We start from the raw sequence: 27728 nt of genomic DNA, 5'->3' as shown, positions 1-27728 counted from the left end.
ATGTTATATAGCCTAAAGCCTTCCTCTATAAATGGACTATTCAACAAAAAAAGAATTTTTCAAATCGGACCAGTAGTTCCTGAGATTAGCGCGTTTAAACAAACAAACAAACAAACAAACTCTTCCGCTTTATATATTAGTATAGATATATATAAGATATTCCTTTTGTAACCATAATCCTGGTCCACAAGGTTCCACGAGGCCTCTCACGAGGGAGCGAGGTGAGCAATTGTATCGGCGATACTCTGCAGAGTATTGCCAATCTTGGTTGGCGGAGACGAGTAAACGCGTGAGGCGAGTGGTTCATTTACCCTATTTCAGACGGACCTGATGGGGACGGCGGCAACTTATAACAATTATTTCTCGACTGCATTGGCTTAGCGAGTCTCTTATTGGACAGTTTTACAACAGTATCTTGGTAAATGTCCAAAACGCTTCTGTTAATAGCTTGATTTGTTCCTTCACCCTATTATCTCAAGTTTTAGTTTGCGCATGCAAATCGGTAGTTCTTACTATGATCATTAATATTTTCTATTCAAGAAATATAGATATAATATCTATAATAAATTTACAAAATATAGGAATAAGCTTTAAACCAAGTTCATTTTCAATTTGTAATCCATTATTATAATATTATACAAAGTATTAAACAAACATAATCAGGTAAAGGGTCAGAATTGATGTATTCTAAGAAATTATTGTATTAAACGAATAACTATGTATGAAATCATTCATTTGATACTGATTATTTATTTATATTGCTATATACGAGTATAACATTGTTAGGTACGCCAACTTCTATCGATCGACGTGCCATAAGGTCAGTTGCAGTATAAGGTGTTCTAGAATCCAACGTCTTACGTCTATAGCATATACATATCGTACAATCGTTATTTAAAGAAAAAAACGCTCAATAATCAAGATTATTCTTGTTATGTATTGAAATGTTTTACTCTTCATCTTGAAATAATACTTCGATGGCCCCTGATTTCCATTTAATTTCGAAATTAAAACTTTAGTTCTAACCATGAGAAGACAGATGTAAAGCTTGTGATTGATAAATCTATTCGAGATCAACTTATTCAATTCAATTCCTTTGCTTCGGTAACTGCTTTCAAGTCAACAACGTCAAGTGGGTTAGGGTGCATATTAGATAAATGTGAAGTTAAATTGTTTATTGCATACAACTACGATGGAAGATATGTAATATTTTTTTCTCGTGTTACAACGACTATAATGTTCGGGTTTGTGGTCGAATCGTCAAATATCTGGCCAAACTATATAGTCTGATTAAAGGTTCGATAATTGGTGCGCAATTCCAAAATTCGCGCGAAAAAGTTGATTTATATGCACCATAACTTTACTAATAATTAAGTTCAGCTAACACTAGGTATTAGTAAAACAAAAATAATAATTCAATTAATCAGCTTTTTTTTTCTGTTGTATACAAAAAAGTACGTACCTAGTTAGTTTATCTTAATTTGATTATAATTGAAAAATAATTTACGTAAGATTCTTTTCATTAATCTTTTAGATACATTAAGTTAAAAATTGCGCCCTTTAGAACTAGGAATGTATGTTTAGCATTGATAAAATATACTTGTTTAATTTCTTGTATTTTTATATTTTTTCACTTTTACTTTTTAAGTATTCGGCGACCTAGGGTCTAAGAGTAATATTAATATTCGTTGCAAATCCAATTTATTCTAATTGATACATTTATGAGCCCATAGTTCAGTGTTTAGTTATATAATTCAGGCTACCCAATGAATATTAGCTAGCTCGTCACTTCTAGTAACAACGATATTTTAATGAGCGTGTCAAAAATTTTAATCTTTATGTTACAATTTTTATAATTATAGACATTTTTTTATAATAATTATATTTGAAAATGAGTGATCTCCACATCTCATCAGCAGATATTGCTACTGTAATATATATTAACTATCCCTTGCACGTGAATACGCCGCTAACCATGTGTACATTGGCTCACTCACCCTTGAAACTTTAGGAAAAATGCACCTAAGACTGAAGTGTTTTTTATATCTTTAAGGCTTAAACTAAACTGCAGCGAGGAAGTTTTGTTACTTTTTGTAACTGACGATTATTGATTATTGTATTATAAATATATGTATAGATTACATGTAATTAAGTGTATACAGCAATATATTGATTTCACGTTACTTTGAAATAAATTTATATCATCTGTTAATTCTCAACACATAAAACATTATAAAAACATCACACAATTGTAGCTCCTCTGTATATCTAATTAAAGACTATTCTAGCTTGTGTTATTTTATTCCTCCTATGTTTGTTACTGACTGTTCATAGCGTTTCATACAATGGAAATCGACCATAGGCTTAGTCAATGTCAAATGGTCGGTCGACAACAAGTGTATTAAAGTAAAACCAATAAAAAGGTCTACATATAAAAATGTTTGTGGATGTTAATAATGTAAGTCGCAGTTGTGCCAAAACACTACTTCTGTTGCTGAACGGATGTTGCATTGTAAGTATATTTATACGTAACACTAAAGAAATTTTGCCCACAGTAATTTGCGATGAAAATATTTTTTACAATTTTTGATCTTTGTTTTGCTCAATATTGTATATTATTGAAATAAATACCATGACTGTGTATTTTAATTAGTTAATTATTTGACACTCGCGTCAAAATGAAAATGTCTAGACGTTAGCCTGGTTACTCACCCGTCAGATATTATATCGCCAAATAGCCATACATAGTAACGTTGAGTTTCGATATGAATGAGCCAGTATAATAGTGGTTCTCTTAGGGTTTTGGGAGCTCCCAGGGTTGGTGGTGCATTAGCGATCTATGGAAAGGTTAATATTTCTTACAACGCTTTTGTCAGCAGGCGGTGGTGACCACTTATCATCAGATGCCTAATTGACACGTCTATCTATCATTATTCTATAAAAGCTAAGGATAAATCAGTTTAGTTCCAATTCTCCTCTGTTTGTCAATCCTTTTAAAATTTTAATGTTATTTATAATAAAGAAAGAAATCATCATAACTAAAAATACATATTTTCATGAACAAATTTCAAAGTAAAATAATTACAGCCATTAATTTTTTAGTCGAATACTAAATTCTAAGTATTTCTATAATAGTCCCTATAATTTGAAACCGTCATTTTAAATTTCATTCAGGTGAACGCAACTAGACTTTAGATTGGCATAATATTAGTATTTATTTGGGTACTTTCAGCTCGTAGCGTTATGTACCTTCATTTTCGCTGTGGTGGACACCAAGATACTTCAGCAATATGGCGAGGACCGGGCGAATGGTACATTCACTGGCGACATCATCATTATCGTCGCCTGCATGTTACTCATATGTTTGGCTTCATTTGGGTCTGTGGGGGCAATGAAGGGAGATGTCAAGATACTATATTTCGTAAGATTAATTTTATACCATTTACTTGTAACACCTATTCATTCGCCTACGTTTTTGCTTATTGTCGTGTTTTGTTTGAAGGGTCAATGTAACTCCAGATACATGACATCTTAGTTCCCAAGATTGGCGTATTGGCGATGTAAGGAATGGTCAATTTTTCTTACAGCTCCAACGTTTACAGCTGGTGGTGACAACATATCATCAGGTGGCCCATTTGCCCGTCCGCTTGTTTGTATCATAAATAAAACCCATTCCATAACTGCTTAAAAAATTTTGAACAAAATGTTTCTGTATAAGATTTTAAATTAACATGGTTATTTTTATTACTAATAGTATCTAAAACGGGATATTTACCATGTTTTTTATTTTTATTTGGTGGAGCTCGATATTTCGACATTATCTAAGAATGTCTTGTTGTCTCGTGAACAAGACATTCGTAAAACATGGTAAATATCCCGTTTTAGATACTATTAGTAAAATGTTTCTGTTGCCAAATTTTAAAAAATTGTTAAGGAACGTTTGTTTGCGAAAGGGTACTATATACAATTAGTGAGTTTATGATTGATAGCACACCTTGGGAATGAAACAATCGCCTCCGGGCTATTTCTAATCATATTCAATATATGTACTTAATTTGATTGACAAAAAAAAAAGACCCGCTGAGTTTCTTTCGCCGGTTCTTCTCAGGTCGGGGTGTTTCCATTTCCGAACAGGTGGTAGTGTTTAATTTGACTATCAATAAGTAAGTATAATGCTTCTATATTTAATAAAGGAGTTTGAGTTGAGTTTGACTTGATTTTCATTAATGGTAACAGTTGCAGATTTTTTTTATATAATAACTGCTGACCATTAAAAAATAGAAATATCTAAATTTGTATCTCATTTGTGACTATAAATACGAATATATTGGATTAGGGAATCAAATATATTGGTATTGCGATGTTTTAAACATCGCTACATATATTAGTATAGTACTGAAAACGTAGTTCAGTGCAGAATAACTGACTGTTTTACTCAAAGCTGTAACCACTATTAGAGAAAAATAGTTCCATTCTTGATTTGAAATAGGATAAAGTTAATAAATTTTTTTTATTCTGTAATTATAAGTTAGTTTTTTTTTGTAATTCATATATGCATTGCTAAAGTAGAACCGTTATGAATATTAAGGAAAAATAGTGCCATTAGAATTAAAATAAGATAAAATTTATTAAAATTGGTCATTCAATAATCCTAGCTTGGATTTTTCGGAATTAAAATATCTATAACTAAAGAAGAGCAAGGGCTCCAAAAATAATTGTATTTAATTGAAGAACCTAATTTTTTCGTGTTTTCATCCAGTACATCGGTTTCCTCATGATCATGGTGATATTGGAAATGATGATCGCAATATACGTGTCCCTGCAACGCTACGGGCTGGAGTTCAGAGTGTCCGAGTGGTTGAGGGAAGACTTCTTCAGGAACACCACTGACGATATCGTGCATAACGATCTTTGGGATAATTTGCAAATCACCGTAAGATATTTTATGGTTTTTATGGTAAAGAGTGACGCTCGGAATAATGTAAGGATAAATCTGTTCTGGCATTTAAAGGTTATGGAGGAATAAATAAACTTTCATACATACATGACCTTAGATGAACTCCAATAACATTTTTCTCTATTTTTGGGCAGTTGTGTAAAAAATATATTTATTTTAAAAAATCTAACGTCTTTTAGCCGAGATAATTATTTCTGCCCGTTTTTAGCTTTAATTTCGCTAATATGTTAACTTATAAATGTTTATTTTTATTTATTTAGTATGAATGCTGTGGGCTCAATGGGCCCGATGATTACGAAGCTGTTCGTAAGCAGATCAGCTTGTCATGCTGTCCGCGTGCCTTCCGCGCCAGGACGACATACGCACGGCAACTGCTTTACCGATCTTGTGTGGAGTAAGTACTTTTGTTTTTTTTTTTTTGTTTCTTAATTTGGATAATGTGTTTACTTCTCTGTACCCCAGTAATGTAAATTTAATAATCTGAATATTATTATTCTTGTTCAATTTAACATTTTAGCAAGGCATGTGCTCGCAAGAATTGCTATTTTTTTACAAAAATATTATTTATTTATTATTTATAAATGTAAACTGATGGGATATTCTGCAAAACATCGCTACGTATTTAATTGCACTCGCGAAAAGTTTCATAATCATAAACTTCGCGATTCGCGAAAAATGGGGCGTTTTAAATGTCAACGAAGTTGTATTTAGAACTTTGGAAGTTTAATTAAAGTGGATATAAGTACATAGATACAAGTATATTAATCAAGAACTGTTAATAGTGTATTTTAAAGTAGAGCTATTTAACAAATCTTTTATCCTCGTAAGATGTTAACAGTTTAGATATATTAATCATTTAATCACTTAATTACAAGTAGTATAAAAATTCAATATAGTTGAAATTACTGCTATGTCTTTTGTACTAGCTACCCGACCTGACTTCATACGGGTACAATTTAAGGGTACTATATAAGTTATATAATATAGCATATACATAACTTTTAATTAAAAGAAAAAGTAAAAAAACTTGTTGTCTTTTTTCCAGCATTCCTTAATATGATTGTATTTTAAACGTTTAAACGTAGTTTTTAATTCATCAACCTAATCATTAATAATTTATCACTCTTTTTATGAAAACCGCATTGAAATCGGTTGCGTACGGACGGCGGGTAGCGACTTTATAGTATGTTGTGATGTACATATATGTGGATAAATAAAAAGGCAATGACTAGATTTGTAATACCATTTGTTTGAAGGGCATTATATTTATGTTATAAAATTTTGAAAGATTGTAAACAGGTGTGACTTGTCTTATATTAGAATTTAGTTTATACCGTATATTCTGTTTACAAATAGACTTATTTTCTCACAGGTCCTCCACTTTCTACAACGACGGCTGTGAAGATGAAATCTTGTATGCATTGAGATCAGACGCTAATTGGCTCGTTGGTGTTGCCATTACGAGCTTTTGGTTTGAGGTTATATTATAAATATTTTTTTACATTTTGTTAAATCAACCATACTTTTTATAAAAATCTGAATTAAGAACTATGTGTTTTCATACACAATAACTCTATGAGGCATCTATTAATCATATTGTTGTCAGATAGTTGTCACTAGCTTATCCTCCTTGAGGTTCAAGCTTACTTTATAGCAACTTTCATCAAATTCGGTACAGCGAAAGAAAGAGCTACAGACAGATAGACATAGATAGAAACTGAGTTTTGGTTTTATAGAAATATTTTCTTTGCAGGCAGCATGCATGTTACTCGCCATGTGGGTGGCGAACAACTCCAGAAAAGAAGTATCAGTTTACGTGCAAAGTATTAGATACTAGACATGTTGTAAATTTAAATAAATAATGAGTGTTCTTACATTTTCCAATAATATCCACATACATATAAATAAAAATAATTACGTAATTATTTTTTCATTTTCCTTTTATTATACATATTATGCGTATAGTTATGTATAGGTATATATCCTGGCACATGAAGGCACACTCGAATAAAAAAAAATACAAATCAAAAGTCACCAAAGGTGCTGGCAAGATGTATGTATGTGTGTGTGTCAATCTTAACAGTGCACACCAATAATAATAATTTACCATATAGGGGCGAGTCTTGGTAAGCAAAAAGATAGATAGATATAGATCTATCGCGGGATTTACTAGGTTGGTACCAGCCAAAAAACTCTGTATTGCTGTCATTTACGCAAGTACTCGATTTTGCAGCGAAAGGTAATTGAGCCCATGTAGTTAAAGTCAGAATTAACAGCACAACTTAAGCATACTTACTAGTTTTAATATTTTGCTATGCCATCGAAGTGAGCGCTTACTGTCGCGTGGCTGACTTGCTCCGAGATTTCAGGGGTACTCGGATAAGTCAGTGATGGGTTTTGTAGTAGTCTATTTCAAGTCATCTAATAGATATGATAGAATATACTTGACAGTATTTAAAATAACAGTTATACCATAAATATAGATAAGTATAGATTTCTGTACAAAAAGCAGAGTCCCTATCTTTATGATAAAATATCATAACTGTAATACGTGTTAACTGGAAATCAACGAATATAGATTATATACTCGTAAATGTGGTTGTATAAAGTTGACTTCATTTTTATTTGAGAAATATAGTAACTCGGTGGTGGGACTTTTGCAAGTCCATCTGGGTAGGTACCATCCAATCATCACATAATGTACCACCAAACAGTAATGTCGATTCATCTAAAACATACATCTTTCCTCCTGAATAATATGCTCTCTGGTCCATCTCGGCTTAGGGTAATTATTCCAATTATTTTTAGGCAAAAGTTGCACAAGAATACTCTTATTTGAATTACTTGACTACGGCAAAGCGTAGAGGAGGATTATAATTTCAGCCCGTATTTATGATCATCTGTTCTTGCATAACTTCTAAACTACTAACAAATTTCGACATATGGAAATATCGTTAGAAGGTTACATTTGTGTAAACAACCTACTATAACTAGGATCAGATGGAACATCAAAATATATGTGTTAAATTAAAATTTAAGTTGTCTTTTTTATGGGCCACCTGATGATAAGTAAACACCACCACCCATAGACATTCTAATAAATACTAATGCGCCACTAAACTAGGGAACTAAGAAGTTATGTTGTGCCTGCAGTTACGGCTGGCTGAGTATGAGTGGGACTGGCTCAACCACCCATCAAACCCGAACACAATAATACTGTTTGCACAAAGCAATACCATCAAGTGAAAATGTGTACTTATTAGTACTTTAGTTTGTGGATAAGGACGTCGGACAAGAATATTGTTACGTACTTTTAAGAATAAAAATTTCCCGTACTTGGGTTTTAGTTTACACAAATATTTTTTATTCATAAACCATTACTTTATAAAAATTTAATTCCGTTAATTTATAGATTTTTTTCCAATGATGATTTCAAGATATCGATTTAAATACACATTGAAATAAATTGACTTTTCGTCTCTGAATTTTAATCGGATGTAGAAAATAAAGTGTTTTTTTTTTTAATAGCAAGATTGTTTCTGATAAAATGTGACTTCCTGTAAATGTTCCACTATTGGAATAATGACTCATCTCTACTTGAGGGGAAGGCTTGGATATTATTCCAACTCGCTACTTCAATGTAGATTGGTAATTGAATTTCGCTCGACACATGCAGGTTTTCTCACAATGTTTTCCTTTACTGCCAAGTGAATTGATTCCAAAAAACTAATTAACCGGATTGGATAAACACCTATGCTAGATCACTAGCCTCACTGTTTAAGAAAAATGTTTTTTTCAATAATGTTAATATGCAAAATATGTTCACTATTTATATTTTATTCTATGGTATATTTTATTTATATACATTATGGCCTTAATTACATACCAATAAAAAAATAAAAATAGCTACTGCATAAATCAAGACTTCTAAGAAATCAATAATTCTAAGTTTCACCCGCACCACCTAGATGTCCGAAAATCCACAACGCCATTTTTAAGACATTTTCTGCCTCGCACAACCACTCTGTGGAACCAGCTTTCGCCGGCGGTTTTTCCGAACTTGACTTTTTCCGACTTGGGAACCTTCAAGAAAAGAGCGTATTCCTTCCTTAAAAGTCGTCAACGCACATGCAAGCCCCCCGGTATTGCAGATGTCCATGGGCGATGGTAGTCACTTTCCACCAGGTGAGCCTCCTGTTCGTTTGCCACCTATGACATAAAAAAAAGACCGCGTTGAATCCCAATTCCGATCCTCTGGACGAAAAACTAATCAAATATTCACCAGTGGAGGCAATAAAACCAGGTTTTAATATGTTTTAATACGTATTCAATGTTTCAACTGCAAATGGAGCAAATAAATTGGAACAATTGCTTCGTTTATTCGCTTAAGCTTTTTCTACTAAGTTCAAAACTGTATCCCTGATATGGGACGGGGCCAGTGTGTCATGCGTATGTAGCGTCCACGTAGAGCTTACTTGCTTACTCGTGGGACCAGTGGCTGTGGCTCTTTAATTGATAGAGTTAGAAACTTGACGTGGCTTTATGCTTTTATTAAGTTTTGTGTCAAACTATGTAGTGTAATTATAACCAATGGCTATTCCCGGAGTTTTTGCTTGGGATTCTAACTTCCAAAGGAATTACGTTATAGGAGCACTTTACCTTCTACATAAAAAAAAAAGAAAACAGAATTTAGAAAGAAAGAAATGTTTTTTTTTTTTTTATGGGAATAATTTAATCAAAAAATTACTTTTTGTACGTAACAAGCGTTCATTAAACTTCTTTACAGAGGAAAAAACATGGTATTCCATTAAAAGTTTGTGCAAAACGTAAGCGAAAATAGTAACTAAATATGAATTTATATCAATTTAACAAAAATGAAATAGTGTACAGAAGTGATGATTTCAATTCAATGACGGTATATTATCTAATTTAGAATTAGTATATTAGTTAAAAGGGAATCAAGCACTTCGTTTGAAAAATTGCAAAATGTATAAATGCAATTGAAAATATCGCCTACCGTACATGCAAATTAACTTTACCATAAAGATCGATTAAACGTTCCATAAATTACAATCCATTTTATAACTTAACTATAGATGAATAGAAACTATAATTGATTACCAATTTATTTGAAACAAAGACGTCCATGAAACACGATGTATGGGTAAAATGACATCTGTTTTCCCACGCCCTAGATTTTACGTCTTTAAATATTAAAGACGAGGCAAAGCGGCGGACTAATAGATTTCAACCTTTTCAAAAATGACGTGATAAATTTAACGACGACGAAAAGAAATAAAAATATATATAAATTTGAAAATATTCTTTAAAATGATGGAACAAGGTCCACTTTTTTAATAATTTAAATAAATAAATAGAATGTTCTTTATTTGAAACGTTAAGTTTTTATTAATTTTTTATAAATGAAAGCTGAAAGATTTTTGCCATTGCATACATTTTATGTCATTGAAATTGTTCATTATAAAAAATCTTTATATTACTAATAATCTCTAACTCTAAATCAATGTAAACATTAAAATCTAGACGAAAGATACCTAACTTAAAATCGAATACAAACATTTAAAGAAATATCAAAACACGCTTCGCTTATCACTTGATCACGGCCAGTAATGACCACCTACCACCCAGCAGGTCGTCAAATGCATTGATCGATACCACCATTTACCTTCCTAACCTCACCGTCACCGGACATCTGATACTGCGGCGGCTGTACAAGTTACAATGAAGCCTAGAAGTATTCGCTGTATTAAGTTCTTTCTTGCCCTCTTCAATATTATCTTTATTGTAAGTTTGATGGAATTGTTTTCTTAATATTGATCGACCCTATTTAAATATAATATGCAACACGAATGCTGCACGCGATTTCCATTTTTATAGAATTCATTGTTCGCTTATGAGCTTTTAAATGTGGTCATTCACAATTTCGTATCGAAAGTATGATTCTTTTAAACGTATTGGTTATTAAATATTAATCATCTTGTTAGCAGTTCTAATATATTTATTAAGGATATTTTGTTTAATTATTTTAATATATTATATTATTATTTTATTGTTTAGCTTTTTGGTCTCGTACTGATGGCAGTTTCTGTGATAAACATGCGTGAGCGCAAGTCTGTGCCCGATCAGCAATCTACGCTCTCCCGAGGAGTGCTGTCCTTCCTCCTCACGCTCGGTGTCGGGCTGGTGGTGACGGCTGTGCTGGGATGCATTGGTGCTTTGCGAGAAAATATTAAGATACTTTACTTGGTAAGTGAATTGGTTGTACATATGTATATAAAACTCAGCGGTTCATTTGTCAATTTGTTATGACTTTTTTGTTGAGAAGATATAATTTTAAAATACATTCTAAAAATATAATTAAAATAAAATAAGGTTTCATTCTTTACTTGTATAATAAAAAAAACAATAATAAGATATTGACTTGTTCGATGAATTGTTACTGTTAAAAATTGTCATCGGATAAATATTTTAAAGGCGAAAGTATCCGAACTAAATCACTGAAGCGATCGTAATGAAATTTTATATTAAGGTAGTTTGGGGACCCTGATACACAGATATGCATATAAATAAGGGATCGGGGAGATCACATTATCTGACTTATATTCATCTAGTTAAACATAAAATATTTCCTAACAGATAACCTAGTTTTTACATTATTAAAAAAAAAAAAAGACAATGCTTATTATTTATTCTAAATTATTTCTTTTTTACTCAATAAAAAAATACCAATGTATCGATGTGTATCTAAAGTTACTCTTATAACATAACATAGGCTCAAATACGTTCCTTTCATTTCGTTCCATTTATATTTTTGAATATAAAATTGATGCATAAATAGCCGTAAAAACGTACACAATGTTATACCACCAGAAATGCTAAACCTGTGTGTAATGTTACATGACAGAGATAACACTCTTGTATTAATAATCTGTGCGTCATAACATCACTGTATTCTGTGCATTTCCTAAAATAACTTTAGAGCTCATTGTAAATTGGTCGATCTATCTATCAACTGGCTTTACTGCGAACAAAGATCGATTAGATAACAGCTGTTCCTTGCACTTCCTGAAATAAACTTTAGATAATATCATGAAGATTCTTTTGATAACGGCTGTTCCAGAGGTAGAAAACTAAACCAGACGAACTAATTATTTACGAGGCACATTTTATGGCATGACTTATTCGCCAAACTATTATTGCTATTACTCGTTGATATTCAACCAACATCTAATGTTATGTAAATAATATCCAATAACTATAAGGTATAATAAATGTTTTGTGGACTTCTAGAACAGTATATATTTTCGTGTATGTATTTTATCGTACATAAATAAATATTATCATGTGTGCCTTTAGTACTTTAGCTTGATATCAATCAAATACGAAATGTTAATAAATAGAAATAAAACTATATTGGTCTTATTCAAAAGTTTTGCTTGGTTATAGGGCTTTGGACAAGCCTATTTGGGTATGTACCCACTCATCAGATATTCTAGGGCCAAATAGTAATACTTAATATCGTTGCGTTCCAGGGGAATTTTATTGGTGAGTGATTAATATTTTTTGCAGCACCAATGTCTATAGGCTAAGTCTATCTCACCATTTACCATCAGGTAGCCCATTCGCCAGTCCACCTACCTATGACATAAAAAAGTAAATTGAAATTGAAATATGCTCGCAGATACTATCATAATTTATATTCATTATATATATGTATATATATATTTATATATATACATTATACAAGCGTAATACCATTGACACATCACGAGATCTCTGAAACTGTAGGTTCGATTAGCTTCTAACTTCGAAAGGGGAAAATAAGGGGGGTAACTGTGTATTAATTTTACCTATACAAAGTCGGGACGCGGAGTAAGTGATCTATATCATACTTAATATACATAATATTGTTGTAAACATATCGCAACTATGAGTACCTACTTGAACTTCATTAAAAAAACCCCGAAAGGAGTGTTGAGCTCCTTGATCACAAATATGTTTCAAAAAACACTCAAATATTGATTTTTACGAGCATGAAAACCCGAAAACAAAAAATAAAAAATATTAATAGATTAGGTTCTTCAGAAAGCAAAGGGAGTTCTTAAATACAGAATTGTCAGCTCATTGTAAACACACAAATGTTTGTATGTATACCATGCAAAAACGCACACACGGTTACAAGCACGCACACACTGCCACACGCAACACTCACGCAAACGGTACACGTACACGATACGTTTTGTGTGTAAAGTTCGTTAATCAGATGAATACATTAGCTTAAAATTAAAACAATTAAAAAAATTTAGCACCATGTAGGTACTTAGTCAGTTATGTATAATTAGGAAATTTTGTGGGAAGCAACAATGTATTCCACCTCTAACTCTAGCTAATCTGACTTAATTATCGTATAAGTTGCGAAATAAACATTATTTTTTTAATTTTTTATTATATATGCTACAACGGCTTAGGACTTGACAGTCACGAACTTAAGTTACCTAATATATGCCTTTCTGAAGTATATTTAATTTGTTTCAGTGTTTTAATTTTTAGTTTCTGTATATAAAAATATAAATAACTATGTCAGTATATGAAATCTTTGAGAATTCTCGTCTAATAGTTTTCAAAGTGTATATATATATTTAGCATACAAAAGTGAAATAGATAAAAAAAGACAAGAATGTAAGTTAGTTTAAACAATTTACTAACAAACCAAACAGTTCTAACTTCGAATGTATTTTAACATAAATAAATCACCAAATCATACATATTAAAGTAAATTACTTACTCAGTTGAGCTTACAAATCCAAATAAAAACACAAATAACACTTTTAACAAATTACAAGTCGCGCCAATATTGACCTTACTGTCCGCGCCTAAAAAGCCAAAGTAATGACAGCTTGATACGGTTTCGCGCGCTTTTGTTCTCTTTTTTTATTTTATTCATTCCAGCCAGTTGTATAGTTAAAGGAATCTCCTAAATCGGCCGTTTCTGACATCGCGACGTCCTCGTAGCGTTGGTAGCGTCGCTCTAGCTCGGAGTCATACTCGTTACTGTGTCTCCAGAAGAGCCAGAAAATTCATTGATATGATCCAAGGTACACCGACGATTTTTCTGCAATTGGCTCACATTCGTCATCTGAAACAGTAACATGTCTAGATATGCTACAACTTGTATAGACGGAAAAGAACCTAGGCACACACAGCTAACTATTAAAATAAAAATTATAAGTGAGAGCTCTCATTACTAAATTTACCCAATACCATCTCATATATCTTTATTGCGGTGAATTCTCCGGAGACAGGGTCCGGGCGTTGTAATATCTGTGAACAGAGCAGCAGACAGAAGGCGTCCCGACTGTCTGAATGGACCACATGTCCAACGTGACCCAGCGTCTTCCAGGACCACACGTCCAAGACCAAGCGTCAATGAAGACCAAGCGTCTTCCAGGACCACACGTCAAAGACCAAGCGTCTTCCAGGACCACACGTCCAAGACCAAGCGTCTTCCAGAACCACACGTCCAAGACCAAGCGTCTTCCAGGACCACACGTCCAAGACCAAGCGTCTTCCAGGACCACACGTCCAAGACCAAGCGTCTTCCAGGACCACACGTCCAAGACCAAGCGTCTTCCAAGACCACACGTCTAAGACCAAGCGTCTTCCAAGACCACACGTCTAAGACCAAGCGTCTTCCAGGACCACACGTCCAAGACCAAGCGTCAATGAAGACTAAGCGTCTACCAGGACCACACGTCCACCATAATCAATCTTCTATGAAGATCAAGCGCCTTCCAAGAGCACACGTCCATCATGACCAATCTTCTAAGAAGACCAAGCGCCTTACAGGACCACATGTCCATCATGACCAATCTTCCATGAAGACCAGGCGCCTTCCAACACCCTGATCCAATTTTTAGTACCGGGCATGATATCAGGTAGCTTCTGTAATAAAACTTTAGAGCCAACCAATTAACATGTCAGTCTGTATGCCTGTAATTGGGATTATTACAACTAATACCTAGGGAATGAAAACAATAACTAGATTAACGTGACATATCCAAGTCACCTCCTCTCGCATGATAGCTTTTATTTTTTACTTACATTCAAAAAAGTCTGCACAAGACTCAGGACACCACTCTCCACTCCAAGGCACCATATATTCGGCAGCAGCTTGTGTTGTTTTCCCGTAAGAACCGCTCAACAACTTCAGTTGATAACGATTACTAGGCAGGATTTTAATCACTCGATAAGGTCCTCTCATGCCCGAATCCAGCTTCCCTGTGGACTGGGTGTACTTAATTACGAAAACTAAATCATTAATTTTAAAAACACATGGCGGGCGTCGTCGCTTGTTAACGTAAAGGTCTTGACTGGCTTGATTTTTCTTTAAAAGTTCGCTAGCTCTAGATCTGCACAATTCTCTCCAGCTCTCATGGTTCTGTGACATGTCTACCGCCACGTCACGAACTAATGCTCGTATGATAGGTGTCGTGGCATCAGTTCCGATAAGAAGCTTTAGTGCTGATGCTCGCGTCGTCTTCTGCTTTGTTATATTCAAAACAAGTTGGAGCTTCCACAGTTGTTCAGACCAGGAAGTGTTTTTATTGTTTACTTCAATACGTATCATGTTTAAGACAGTGCGTACGTATCTTTCTGCCTGTCCGTTTGCATTGTGCATTTCGGGTGTAATGTAGTGAATATCGCAGCCAAGCTCAACAAGGAATGACGTAAACTCAGTGGATTCAAACATCCGTGCTCTATCAGTAACGAGGAGTTTTGGGGTACCAAAGAGGGAGATTGCGTTGTTGAAAGTGCGTTTAAGTTCGTTTACATCTTGTTTATAGATGGGATACAATAAACAAAACTTTGTAAAAGAGTCAACCATAAGTAAAACAAATTTGTACCCGTTGGATTCGGGTAATGGACCTAATGCATCTAGATGCAACGTTTCAAATGGGATGATGGATTTTTTCCAAGAGACTATAGGTTGATGGGAAGTTCTTGGAATGCGTTTCATAGAGATACACACCAGACAATGTTTGATGTACTTGGCCACAAACTGGCGAAGCCCCGGAAACCAAAAATATTTCAGTATTAAGTCCTGTGTTTTTTCAACACCAATGTGCTCTTGTTCGTCGTGAAAGACTCTGAGTAAACTTAGTCGGTGCCCTTTGGGAATGAAGCAAAGAAGTCTTGGCTCCTCGCCTACTGGTGTATAACGATAATACAGAAGTTCGTTTTTACAAACGTGTCGTTGGGGGTCTAACTTCCCATCTTGTAATTTTTGTAAAAGAATCTGGGCCTCTGAGTCGGCAGACTGTGCAATTTGTGCCCAACTACGGGGTTTGAAAATATGGTGAACTTCGGCAGGAATAGGGTTGCGACTTAGGTAGTCTGCATGTGGCATCATGATGCCCTTTCTGTACTCTATAGTGAAGTTAAAGTCTTGTAAGTAGATCCACCACCGAGCGACGCGTGGCAAAAGATCTTTCTTTTTTTCTGTGGCCTTGAGAGCATTGCAGTCAGTAATAATTTTAAACTTTAAACCAATCAAATAATGTCGAAAGTACTGTAAAGCTCTCACGACCGCCAGAGTTTCTAACTCGTAAGAGTGATACCTGCATTCGGCACCTTGAGTGGTTTTACTAAAATAGGCTACCACATTTTTCATGCCATCAGCCTTTGCTTGCATTAACACAGCACCATAGCCAATGCTACTAGCGTCAGTGTGTACCTCAGTCGATAGTACAGGATCAAAAATGGACAGTACAGGAGAGTTTGTTAGTGTGGTTATTATTTCTTGTTTGACTTTTTCTTGTTCTGTACCCCAATGAAATATTATGTCTTTCTTGGTCAGGCGGGATATGGAGGTGGTCTTAGCTGCATAGTCTCGGATGTAGCGTCGGAAATATCCCGCCAGTCCCAGAAATTGTCTAACTTGTTTGACATTAGTGGGAGATGGAGCGTTAACTAGGGCTTTGATTTTCTGAGGGCTCGGCTTGACCTGACCCTGACTAATAACACGTCCTAAGTATTCAACTTCTAAAGTGAGGAAAGAACATTTACTAAGATTAATCGAAAAACCTGCCCCCGTTAGAGTTGTTAAAACTTCCTTCAGCAATTGTATACCCTCTTCTATGGTATTGCTCATAATTAAAACATCATCGACATACACTAAGACATTACCAGCCTCAATATGCTCACGTAGTGTATTATTAATAATACGCTGGTACACAATTGGCGAGTTAGTTAAACCGTAGGGCATACGCAAGTACTCGTATTGACCTTCGGGAGTCACGAAGGCTGTCTTATGAATAGACTCATCATTGATAGGGATCTGGTGAAAACCAGTAGCCATGTCAAGGCTGGTGAAATATTTAAAATTCCCTAACCTATCTATGTGATCCTCTATTAGGGGTAAAGGGTACCGTTCCTTAAGCGTCAGTCGGTTTAGCGCTCGATAATCGACACACATTCTGTCGCTTCCATCTTTCTTTTTTACAAGAATAATGGGGCTGGCATACTCAGACTTTGAGTCTCGAATAATACCCTTATCCTTCAGGTCATTTATTATGTCACGAACTTTAAGTTTCTCTGAGTGTGATAGCCTGTATGGTCGATATGCAACAGGAGTGTTATCTATGACGTTAATGTGCATTTCACCCGTAGTTACAGTAGTTGATGCTGTACCCGAAATAAAGAATTCAGAGAACTGTTCAACTACCCTCATAAGAGATTTTCGCTCAATACCCAGAAGGGGCATATTAACGTGTTCTACTGTTTGACTCGATACTACATGAACATTTTTTTCTGAAGACCGAGTAAGATATTGCTTGTTTTTTGTGCGTACGAATGTAACACCATCGCGGTTAAGAATATCCGTACCTATTATAATGGGGGTATTCATACACGACCCCGGTACTACTACAAAGTCAGCCTCGAAGGAAATCTCATCGCGTTCGACAGTTAGTGTCACAAAAGAGTCTGATTCAATTATTGAATTGCTTATACCTTTTAAAGTGCAACGTTTGGGTTTTCTCTCGCATGATAAGTATTTTAGAACATCAGACGACACCATTGAAACATTTAAAGCACCGCTGTCGATAAGAACATCGATGGGAATTCCTTGGACAACCGCAGTGGTTAAATCAGTATGTCATGGGGCACCAGATAACCTCAGCGACGGGTCAGTGCAAAGGTTAACGTTACGAGTATTACGACTGGTAGACCGGTCTTTGGCGAAGCAAGAGGTCTCACTGTGACCTGCCTTTTTGCAAAAATTACACAGTACCTTACCGCCAGTTGTATTTGATTTAGAAATTTGATTAGAAACCCTCTTATTTGGGCATTGTAAATATTTGTGTCCGGTTTGACCGCACGTAAAACATTTCGTCCTAATAGGGACGTTTTTCGAGCCTTTCTGTGGTTGACATCGACTGTCTTGCTGACTGCGGGTAGGCTTAACATAGATCGACATAAACGACACTAAATCTTCGCAAGAAAGGTTAGCATTTGTTGCAGCTGCTCTAACCTGCACGTCTGTAATGCCCCGAATCACGATCAGTACCCTAAGTTCGTCACTTAAGCCCTTTACTATTTTAAGGCGCATTAGCGTTCTTCGGGCATACTCTGCGTATGTTTTATATTTGTCAGAATTTGAGTGCAACGCATCATATAAAATATTCGCATAATCAAGTTTTCGCGGACACAATGACTTGAATTCACGGCAAAAGTTTGACCAAGAGCGATCAGTGGTTACCCACTCATTAAGCCATGAATGTGCGTCACCCTTGAGACAGCCCGACACGCGTGATAAACATTCAGAGTCATGCCAGTTATTAGAAATCTTGGCTCTTTCAACTTCATCACACCAAACATCAATATCATGTATGGCGGGATCAAAGTTCGACACAAAATAGTTTTGTTTGTTTGATGAATTCAAAGATTTAAGAGCTTCGGCAAGAATTCGGCCCGAGTCAGTTAATACTGGATCAACGTGTGGCTGATCAGACGCAGTAGCCGTCAGCGGTACATCAGACACAGTACTTTCATGTGGACGCACATTCAAGGAATCACAACCTGAAGGGTTTACAGATATCAGCCTATTAGTAATGTTAGCCGCTACATTTTGGGTTTCACTATTATCACGCGGAACCTCGAGATGGCGATTTTCGAGAGATTCTAATCTTGTTAAAATTATTTCTAACGTATTATGCAAAGAAACATTCTCATTTCGAGGCTTAGGGTGTCTTAAAGGAGTTCTACCTCGGAAGTGGGAATTAGCACCTGAGCGGGATCTTGTGCGAGAACGTGACCTACGGCACTGAGAACGCGATTTTCTTCGCCTTCGAGATGAATTCCGCGACCTATCATCGGTCTCATATCGACGCGACTTGTTTCGCGAACTACGCTGTTCATCAGCCATAATAATTTACGAAATTCTATCTTACAACAATGAATTTGGTGTTTTATTTATAAATTATTTACTTACTATTCTATTGAATAATAAGTAATTTTAACTGAATAAATAAACAATAAGAAATAAGAAGCCTGAAGGGTATGGATTAAATATCCCACTTCTGAATTTAGCATACAAAAGTGAAATAGATAAAAAAAGACAAGAATGTAAGTTAGTTTAAACAATTTACTAACAAACCAAACAGTTCTAACTTCGAATGTATTTTAACATAAATAAATCACCAAATCATACATATTAAAGTAAATTACTTACTCAGTTGAGCTTACAAATCCAAATAAAAACACAAATAACACTTTTAACAAATTACAAGTCGCGCCAATATTGACCTTACTGTCCGCGCCTAAAAAGCCAAAGTAATGACAGCTTGATACGGTTTCGCGCGCTTTTGTTCTTTTTTTTTATTTTATTCATTCCAGCCAGTTGTATAGTTAAAGGAATCTCCTAAATATATATATATAATTATTATTATTACGCTCTTTGAAAAAATCTTTAAGGAGAATATGTATATATGTTTGTTTGTATGATATGAACTCAAATATTAGTCGACGCGTAATTAAATTATTAACAACAGAATCATTAGGTACAAAACAAAGTTGCTTACCGCTGTCTGTCCCTGTGTATGCTTAGATCTTTAAAATTATACAACGGATTTTGATACGGTTTTTTTCAATAGATAGATTGATTCAAAAGGAAGATACTTATATTTTTTGCGCTTATATTGCAAACGCTGGCTGAACCCTACGAGATAGATCTAAATAATGTACTACAGTATTGTACACCTTAAAAAGCTCTTCAAAAAACTCCGCGATGGTATATATCTATCTCTTAGGGATAATCCACAATAACCATTTTACAAGAAATAATGACTTATTTTCGAAGCGATTTTAGGCAGTACAGCATTAATTTTTATCTAATTAAGTACCATACATTCAGTAGCATACATTGTGCATATAATATAGATCAATGTGGCTTTGTACAGCATGTAATTTAAATGAATATTTTCGAAGATATTACAGATTTTAAGGGAGGGTCGCTAGTAGATCATCTAATCATTCTAGGTAATGTCGCGCATCAGCTTATGATATTTCGTCACGCTCGTGTTCTGCGATGAGTTTCGAGTTTCTTTTTACAGAATACATAGCTGTACTGGACCGGACTGTGTATCCACACAGGAAATAAATGAGGAATTTTACACGTTTTCCGAGTAACAAGAATGTCTCAACTTCCTAACTTTTTAAAACTGGATCCGAAGTTTGCTCCTGACGTCTCGGGATCTACTGCCTTATATATCCACATCCAGGGCTGGATGTCTGATAACCATGTCAGAGCATCTAGGCAATGAACGTCTCCGTGTCCCTTTACTTTTTTCTAATTTACTAAAACATATTTTTTCTTCTACAACGCAATGTTATAATATCAATAGGAGAATATTATTCCAATAATAACATTAGGAATGAATTTTAAAACCTTACCTCTCAATTTTTGACCTAACTAGGTTGCCTACACTGCCTAATGGATAATGATCACGAGACGAACAAGTCTGTTTTATATAAACTTTTCCTTGATATACCAAATTTCATATTCTTGGTGGTAGCAGTTAGGTACCACCCACTTATCAGACATTCTACCGCCAAACACCAATACTTAGTATTGTTGTATTCCGGTTTCAAGGGTGACTCAGTGTAACTACAGGCACAAGGGACATAACATCTTAGCTCCCAAAGTTGGTGACGCATTGGCGCTGTAAGGAATGCTTAATATTTCTTACAGCGCTAATGTCTATGGGCGTCGGTGACCACTAATCAATAGGTGGTACATATATTAGCCCGTCCGCCTACCCATCACTTAAAACAATAGTAGTATTGTAGATGTATTAATATTTTATTCATATCAATATCGCTCTTGTCCATGCATAGAATAATGACCTCTATATATAAATAATGAAGTTGTACTTCTTTATTAATTAAACATAATCAATAGAATTTATACAAATCTATAATTTATAAAATTTTCACGAGCCAGGTGGATTTACGTTATTAATGCTCCTTAACCTCTGTGCCACTTTTATTTAACATGGAAATGAAATAGATACCTAAACTTTGAGATATAAATATTTATAGATTCAATCAATTTGGATGAGATAAAAGACTAAAGCTACCTTAGAATACTGTACCTTAGTACCCTGTAATAACCCAAAATGTAATTACCCTGAATATTCAAAGACATAACTCTTTGAATTATTTGAAAGATAAATGTTATTGTTAAATTGCAATCCATATTAACTTAAAAATTGTATTTTTTAAAACATTTAAGTACGTGTATGACCTGCTTCGCTGTCAATGGTGATCTGGAACGATGTGGTTTATATTTTTTTAATCCAAGATAATGTTTTCAGTTTATTTGTAGGCTTATTTTTGGAAAGCAGAATTAACGTTTTAGTAAATTCTAAGATCAGCCTTAAAAGGATATCTCTTCCAGCACGCCTGTTTCCTGATATTCCTGGTTACCGTGGAAGTCATAGTGGGAGTCGGTGGCGCAGTGCTTAGCGCTTGGGTGGGGGGTTCCAGCGGGCTCAGCGTACACTTCTATAAGAACACCACAGTTGAAGACATAGAGGGCTCTAATCAGAAGATGTTTTGGGATAATTTGCAATCCGAGGTAAACACCGCCATGTATGAAACATTGGTAAAAGCAGTTCAGAGGTGTTTTTGGAATTATTATATAGTGTTAATAGTATTCGCCTGGGACTAATCCATTGACCGGGTGAATTCCAGGTATTTGAATGTAAATAATGATTTTGTACCTTTACTTGTATTTTTAATTAATTTATTTAGTCGTATCGTAGAAAAGAGAGAAAAAATAAATAAAAATCATAGTTTAAAATAGACAGCTCAAAAATAATACTATCTAGTAATAAATATGTTGTTATAAATATTTTATGGAAGTATTATCACAATTTATAATGCTATATAATATTTTTCTACAGAATCAATGCTGTGGCGTAGAAGGGCCTGAAGATTATGCAATCTTGGACCGAGAGATCCCCGCGTCTTGTTGCTTACGCGCACACCCCCTCCGCGAGGGTGGAGCCCGCCGCCATCTACATACGACTTGCTTGAACGATAAATCATACTACTTGAAAGGCTGCGAGGAAGTGCTAAGACAGAAGAAGTCGTTTCGGGGAAACATATTCATAACGACCGTCGTCATATTTGTATTGCTGGAGGTGAGTTGAATTATATGCTCCGAGAGAGTTTACTTATTAATTAACTCTAAGAAACGATAGACACTAAATTCACTTTATTAAAGTTGAAGTATAAGATCGGCAATATTTATACAATTTATAAAAACGTTCACGTGATAAAATTGAAGTCTGTTATTATAACTTGTGATGTTTGTAACTTGCAAATCGCTGAAAAAGTATTGATAAGAAAAACGTTAAGGATGATGAGGTCAATTTATGATATACAAATGATACACAAAATAATATAAAGCAAAAATAAACACATCCACATATTTTGACGAAGGTGTAGATAATGTGAAGTGAGTTCTTGCAGAGTTAGGGCGTACAGTACAGAGCTAGAAGCTCAGCTCTACGTGAGATCTGATAACTTTTTGACAGTGCGAGTCAAATAATCTCGTCTTGGCAACATTTTACATGGAAATTGTTTTGGTGGATCGAATTGACGCGATATCATTGATCGAGATCTTGAATACTAATAAGACCGTTTTGAATATCGGTGTTGTTACTATCGGAACTTTTGAAGTAAAATTTAAGTTTATATAAATAGTGAAGTAGAATATAACCTAAAGATATATTAACCAAGAACTGCCTGTAAATAATATAGTAGAACTATTAGCAAATCGTAAAGAACATATAAATCTAAGGTTTTTTATTTTTACTACTTCTTCGTTTGGAACAGAATATTAACTCGAATATGAAAGCATTAAATGCTCTAGAGATTAGTCTAGTATCTAGTTACTTACATTTTGGATTTGATGGTGTTTTGGATTTAAATTTTCTACTGACCGAAGCTTATTCCACTCGTCTGTCATATTTGAAATAACAATTAAAATTATTTGATATTTTGGTCACAGATGTTTGGTCCAATATTGGTTCAAATGAGTAGACAAACCCAAGCATATTTTTGCTATTATATGTGATACCAAGACCTTGTTAATCTGCTCGTGGGCTTAATGTTCATGAGCCGAGGTGGTAACAACTTACCATCAAGTGGTGAATCTGGAAATGGAGAACGCATCTCGTGCAATATAATATTTCTTGTGCAGGCTAATCTTCAACACAACATAACATTATTATTATACGCAATTTTGAGTAGTTACGTTATATCAGTGCTTCTATTTGCAGATTATTTGCATCATACTTGCTTTATGGATGGCTAGGTCTGTTCGAATCGAGCGTCGTAAGCTGCAGCAGAATTTACAAGCACATTTTGAATCGTAATTAGTTATAGTTACATATTTTTATATATACGTCACCTATTGTGTTCAATTCACATCGCACATCTAACGCAAATGTTTAATTATATGTACTGCTCTAATTACGATTATCTGGAAGAGGACAGAACAGGGAAACCGTGGAACCAAAATTCAGATTATCATGGCGAACGATCCAGTCACCAGTCGAAGCAATAACGGAGTGTCAAATCTCATATAAATTTTCTTAATGTAAATATTTCTTATGTAATAAACACAACACGAATACGCATTTTTGTCTATGTAATATATTTTGATACTTATATTATTAATATATATGTATATCTATACGATTATTAGATTTGTTTTTAATGTCTTTAAGAAATGAATAAGACATACAGCGGATACTGTGATAAAAAGTAGAATTAAAAGTTAATGGTCACCGATCAAAGAACTCACATATAACATACAATCTGTTCTTGCACATTCATGTTTAATACTGTAATCGATTAACTCTCTTTGATGATATTATCTGTGGTAATAGTGGCGGGTTGGATTCCCGCTTATGACAAATGTTTGTCCAACATGTCTTTGTCGTTATGGGTGTTTTTTGTTTATATTTCCGTTCTCTATTCATGTTTATACAGTTCAGAGTATAGTCTTGATATTTGCACGGATGTATCCGTATATCAGCCTAGTCCATGTTGTATAGCGATTGTGTAGTTACACAATGGTTTCTCCTTTCTTCAAATATGAAATTACTGAGCGCAGAAAGAGACATAAATAGTTGTGTCATTACACCCACCAAGTAATTATATTAATTTATAGGGTCATTAGTATTTTTGATTTATTTAATAGTTCATTGTATGTTATACTTTTTAATTTGTATTTTGTGATCTCATTGTCGTCGTTTTTAAAACAATTTCATATAGTGATATTAAGATTGTGTGTTAATGTTGTAGTGTAAGAAATAAATAAATCGTGGTATTTAGTTCGTCGATTAGAATAAAACATTTTAATACGACGACCTCCGTGGTCGAGTAGTGTGTACACCGGTTTTCATGGGTACGCGATTCAGAGGTCCCGGGTTCGATTCCCGGCCGAGTCGATGTAGAAAAAGTTCATTAGTTTTCTAGGTTGTCTTGGGTCTGGGTGTTTGTGGTACCGTCGTTACTTCTGATTTCCATAACACAAGTGCTTTAGCTACTTAGATTGGGATCAGAGTAATGTATGTGCTGTTGTCCAATATTTATTTATTTTTATTTCCCGAAAATATATATTTTTTTCTAAAAAAACTTGTCAGTCAAGAAGTAATTCGTTATCTTACAGATAGTTATGGATAAATTTTGCTACGAAGCGTAATTCAAATGCATATCATCTTTCGTAAGTTTCGTAGTCGCACTGTGACATATAGGAATTATTTTACTGATGTACAATAATCATTCGTTAAATATAGGATACCACGGCTGAAAAAAAAAGGTTTTTTATTCAAATAGTTTTATTTTAAAATAGATTAACTGTGTATCGTATGTAAGTCGTTCTTTATAATAGTTGAACATGCTTTTTAGGACTTTGTTAATAAGAAGTCTAGGTGCGACGACATTTGCTCTCTGATAGAGATGCTATGCGCCTGCGCAAATTTGTAATGGCAGCGTTATAATGTCGTTGCACGATAACATGCCAATAGAATTAAAATATGTATATGTAATTTTGTATCTAAGTTCAAGTTTTTTGGCTTTTCGTGTTAGTTGTAAGTTTTTGTAGCAAATAAATGTGGCTTAGAGTTGTTGGGGACCAAATGTATCGAACTCATCTTCGGCGTTGCTGCCGACATTTTGTTTAATTTATCACCTTAGATTTAAAATAAAATCAGATCGAGCGCGGGGAGCATTATGTTGAAGCAACAAAAGCGAATACAAAAATCAAAAGCGGTATTTTTTTATCGGTAGTGCAAAACGACGCGTCTTTTAAATACCTAAATAATTAAAGTGACAACACTTTTGACGTATTCACGGAACGGGAAACGGGATCGCACTACCGGAATATTTCTTTCGTCTCTTCATTTTAATGTTCCGCGTACTCCGACTGTATTTTGTTTTAGAATATCACATATATTATTTTGTATTCAATTATGTATATTATTGGTGAATGTTATTGATGTGAAACATTGACTAGCGGCCGTGGGGGTATGGCTCCTCCACCTCCGCTCTCAACACCCCTAAATACCCCATATACTAGGTACCTGGGGCATATAAACTAGGGGGTAGAAAGCAGTACTTCGTGTCTACTTATAGCAATAAGATATTTATTTTATTACCGAGACTTAACGTTTTTATTTAATTCACACCAAATTTATTTATAAGTTTTCTTAAATTATAAATTATTTCCCATGTTGGTTTTTTTAAATATTAGTACATTCAATGTAAAATGCATAGAAAAATCCACTAAAAATTAATTTTTAGTATATCATTATAATATTTTAAACACACAGCGAGGAAACCCCTTTATTTCACGTTTATTGTATTGAATATTGCGCGTCCTGTCATAGTGAGTGAGTGTAGTACACATTTTAGTTCATTTTCGAATTTCGAATGTATTTTCTTTTTTCGAATATGTTTCGAAGATATTTTATTTTTTTAAAACAGTTCTATCTTACGCAACAACAATCGGCTCAATACAAAATTTTCATCTTTCAAAATTCGTTGATTAACTTTGAAAATTCGGTATTTTTCAATTTGCATTCTTTTCAATTTCCCTTTGAGCAACTATTTACGTTAACAAAATCTCAAAGGTATGGATTTAATGAATTTCATTAAAGAAGCTACACGGTCCATGAATTCTGAGTGACTGATCGAGTATCATAGTTGAGAAAATGTTTTCGATGTATTACAATAAATTTTATCGATTTTATTTTTGTTTCGATGAATTAAATTAATTTAAAGATACATGATGTAACAGCAAATGTATAGTTTTACAATGCTTGGTATTATTGTAAAGTGTGATTCTGATCTTATTTGACTTTAGTGCGAACTGCATATAAATGAGCAAACAAACTGTCAATGGTTTTTAGTTTGGACGTACGTTAGTTATAGGTTTTGCTTCAAAGATTATGTCGTCACTAAAACTTACCGATTATAATTAAAAATAGTAATTAGAAAAGATTTAATTATTTTATAAGAATATGGAAGTCTTAGCACGTTAGTTACACATTTTTACACGTTTCTAATAGCTCAATAAATATCAAAATTCGTAAGTTTCTTTTGATGATGATTATTAGTGATGTGATAAGGATATATCGATAAAACACATTTAATATTATATTAATTAAATAAGAATTTATGTAATGTGTATTTTCTATTTCCACACACGATTTCACTAAATTGAGTGTCGTTAAGGTTGAAATAAAAGTCACATTGAGAAACACTGATAGTTTATTTTAGAAGATGTATTAACATTTATAATTTCATTCAAATTAAATTTATCTTAACTAAAAGGGAAGTTTTATTTACTAATTTCATAACAATTAAGGAAGGAATTTTAATTATAAAATTAACTTAAATATACAATCTAACAAATATCGTGTATTTAAAATGCAATTGTTTTTATATAATGTTAAATTAAATATCTTATTCAAAATTATATTTATAACTAATTAGCTGACACTTAGCTGACTAGTAAATGCCTATTCATAATTTTAGTTCCAAAAGTACTAAACGATTAAAATATTTAAAACCAAAGAAACCTGTGCTTTATAATATCATAAATTTCTTAACATTACTATTGTAATTCCATAAAATATTACATAACGTGTCTCTGTTAGACTTTTTACTACAA

The 27728-nt window shown here is 34.0% G+C and overlaps 2 protein-coding genes across 2 annotated transcripts; both read left to right on the top strand.

The window, feature by feature from the left end:
- The first annotated feature begins 2351 nt into the window (after positions 1-2351).
- LOC113404695 (tetraspanin-18-like) lies at positions 2352-6839 on the top strand. The gene is made up of 6 exons (XM_026645656.2): positions 2352-2512; positions 3233-3421; positions 4760-4933; positions 5218-5351; positions 6330-6435; positions 6711-6839. Exons 1-6 carry the CDS (start codon positions 2438-2440, stop codon positions 6792-6794), a joined length of 762 nt encoding a protein of 253 aa, XP_026501441.1. The 5' UTR covers positions 2352-2437; the 3' UTR covers positions 6795-6839.
- Positions 6840-10630: 3791 nt separating this feature from the next.
- Positions 10631-24106, top strand: LOC113404694 (23 kDa integral membrane protein-like). The gene is made up of 5 exons (XM_026645655.2): positions 10631-10762; positions 11036-11224; positions 21936-22115; positions 22444-22683; positions 23827-24106. Exons 1-5 carry the CDS (start codon positions 10700-10702, stop codon positions 23920-23922), a joined length of 768 nt encoding a protein of 255 aa, XP_026501440.2. The 5' UTR covers positions 10631-10699; the 3' UTR covers positions 23923-24106.
- The last annotated feature ends 3622 nt before the right edge of the window (positions 24107-27728 follow it).

This window comes from Vanessa tameamea, chromosome 8, assembly GCF_037043105.1.
Source record: "Vanessa tameamea isolate UH-Manoa-2023 chromosome 8, ilVanTame1 primary haplotype, whole genome shotgun sequence".
Lineage (NCBI taxonomy): Eukaryota > Metazoa > Arthropoda > Insecta > Lepidoptera > Nymphalidae > Vanessa > Vanessa tameamea.
This window is presented reverse-complemented; position numbering and strand designations above follow the sequence as displayed.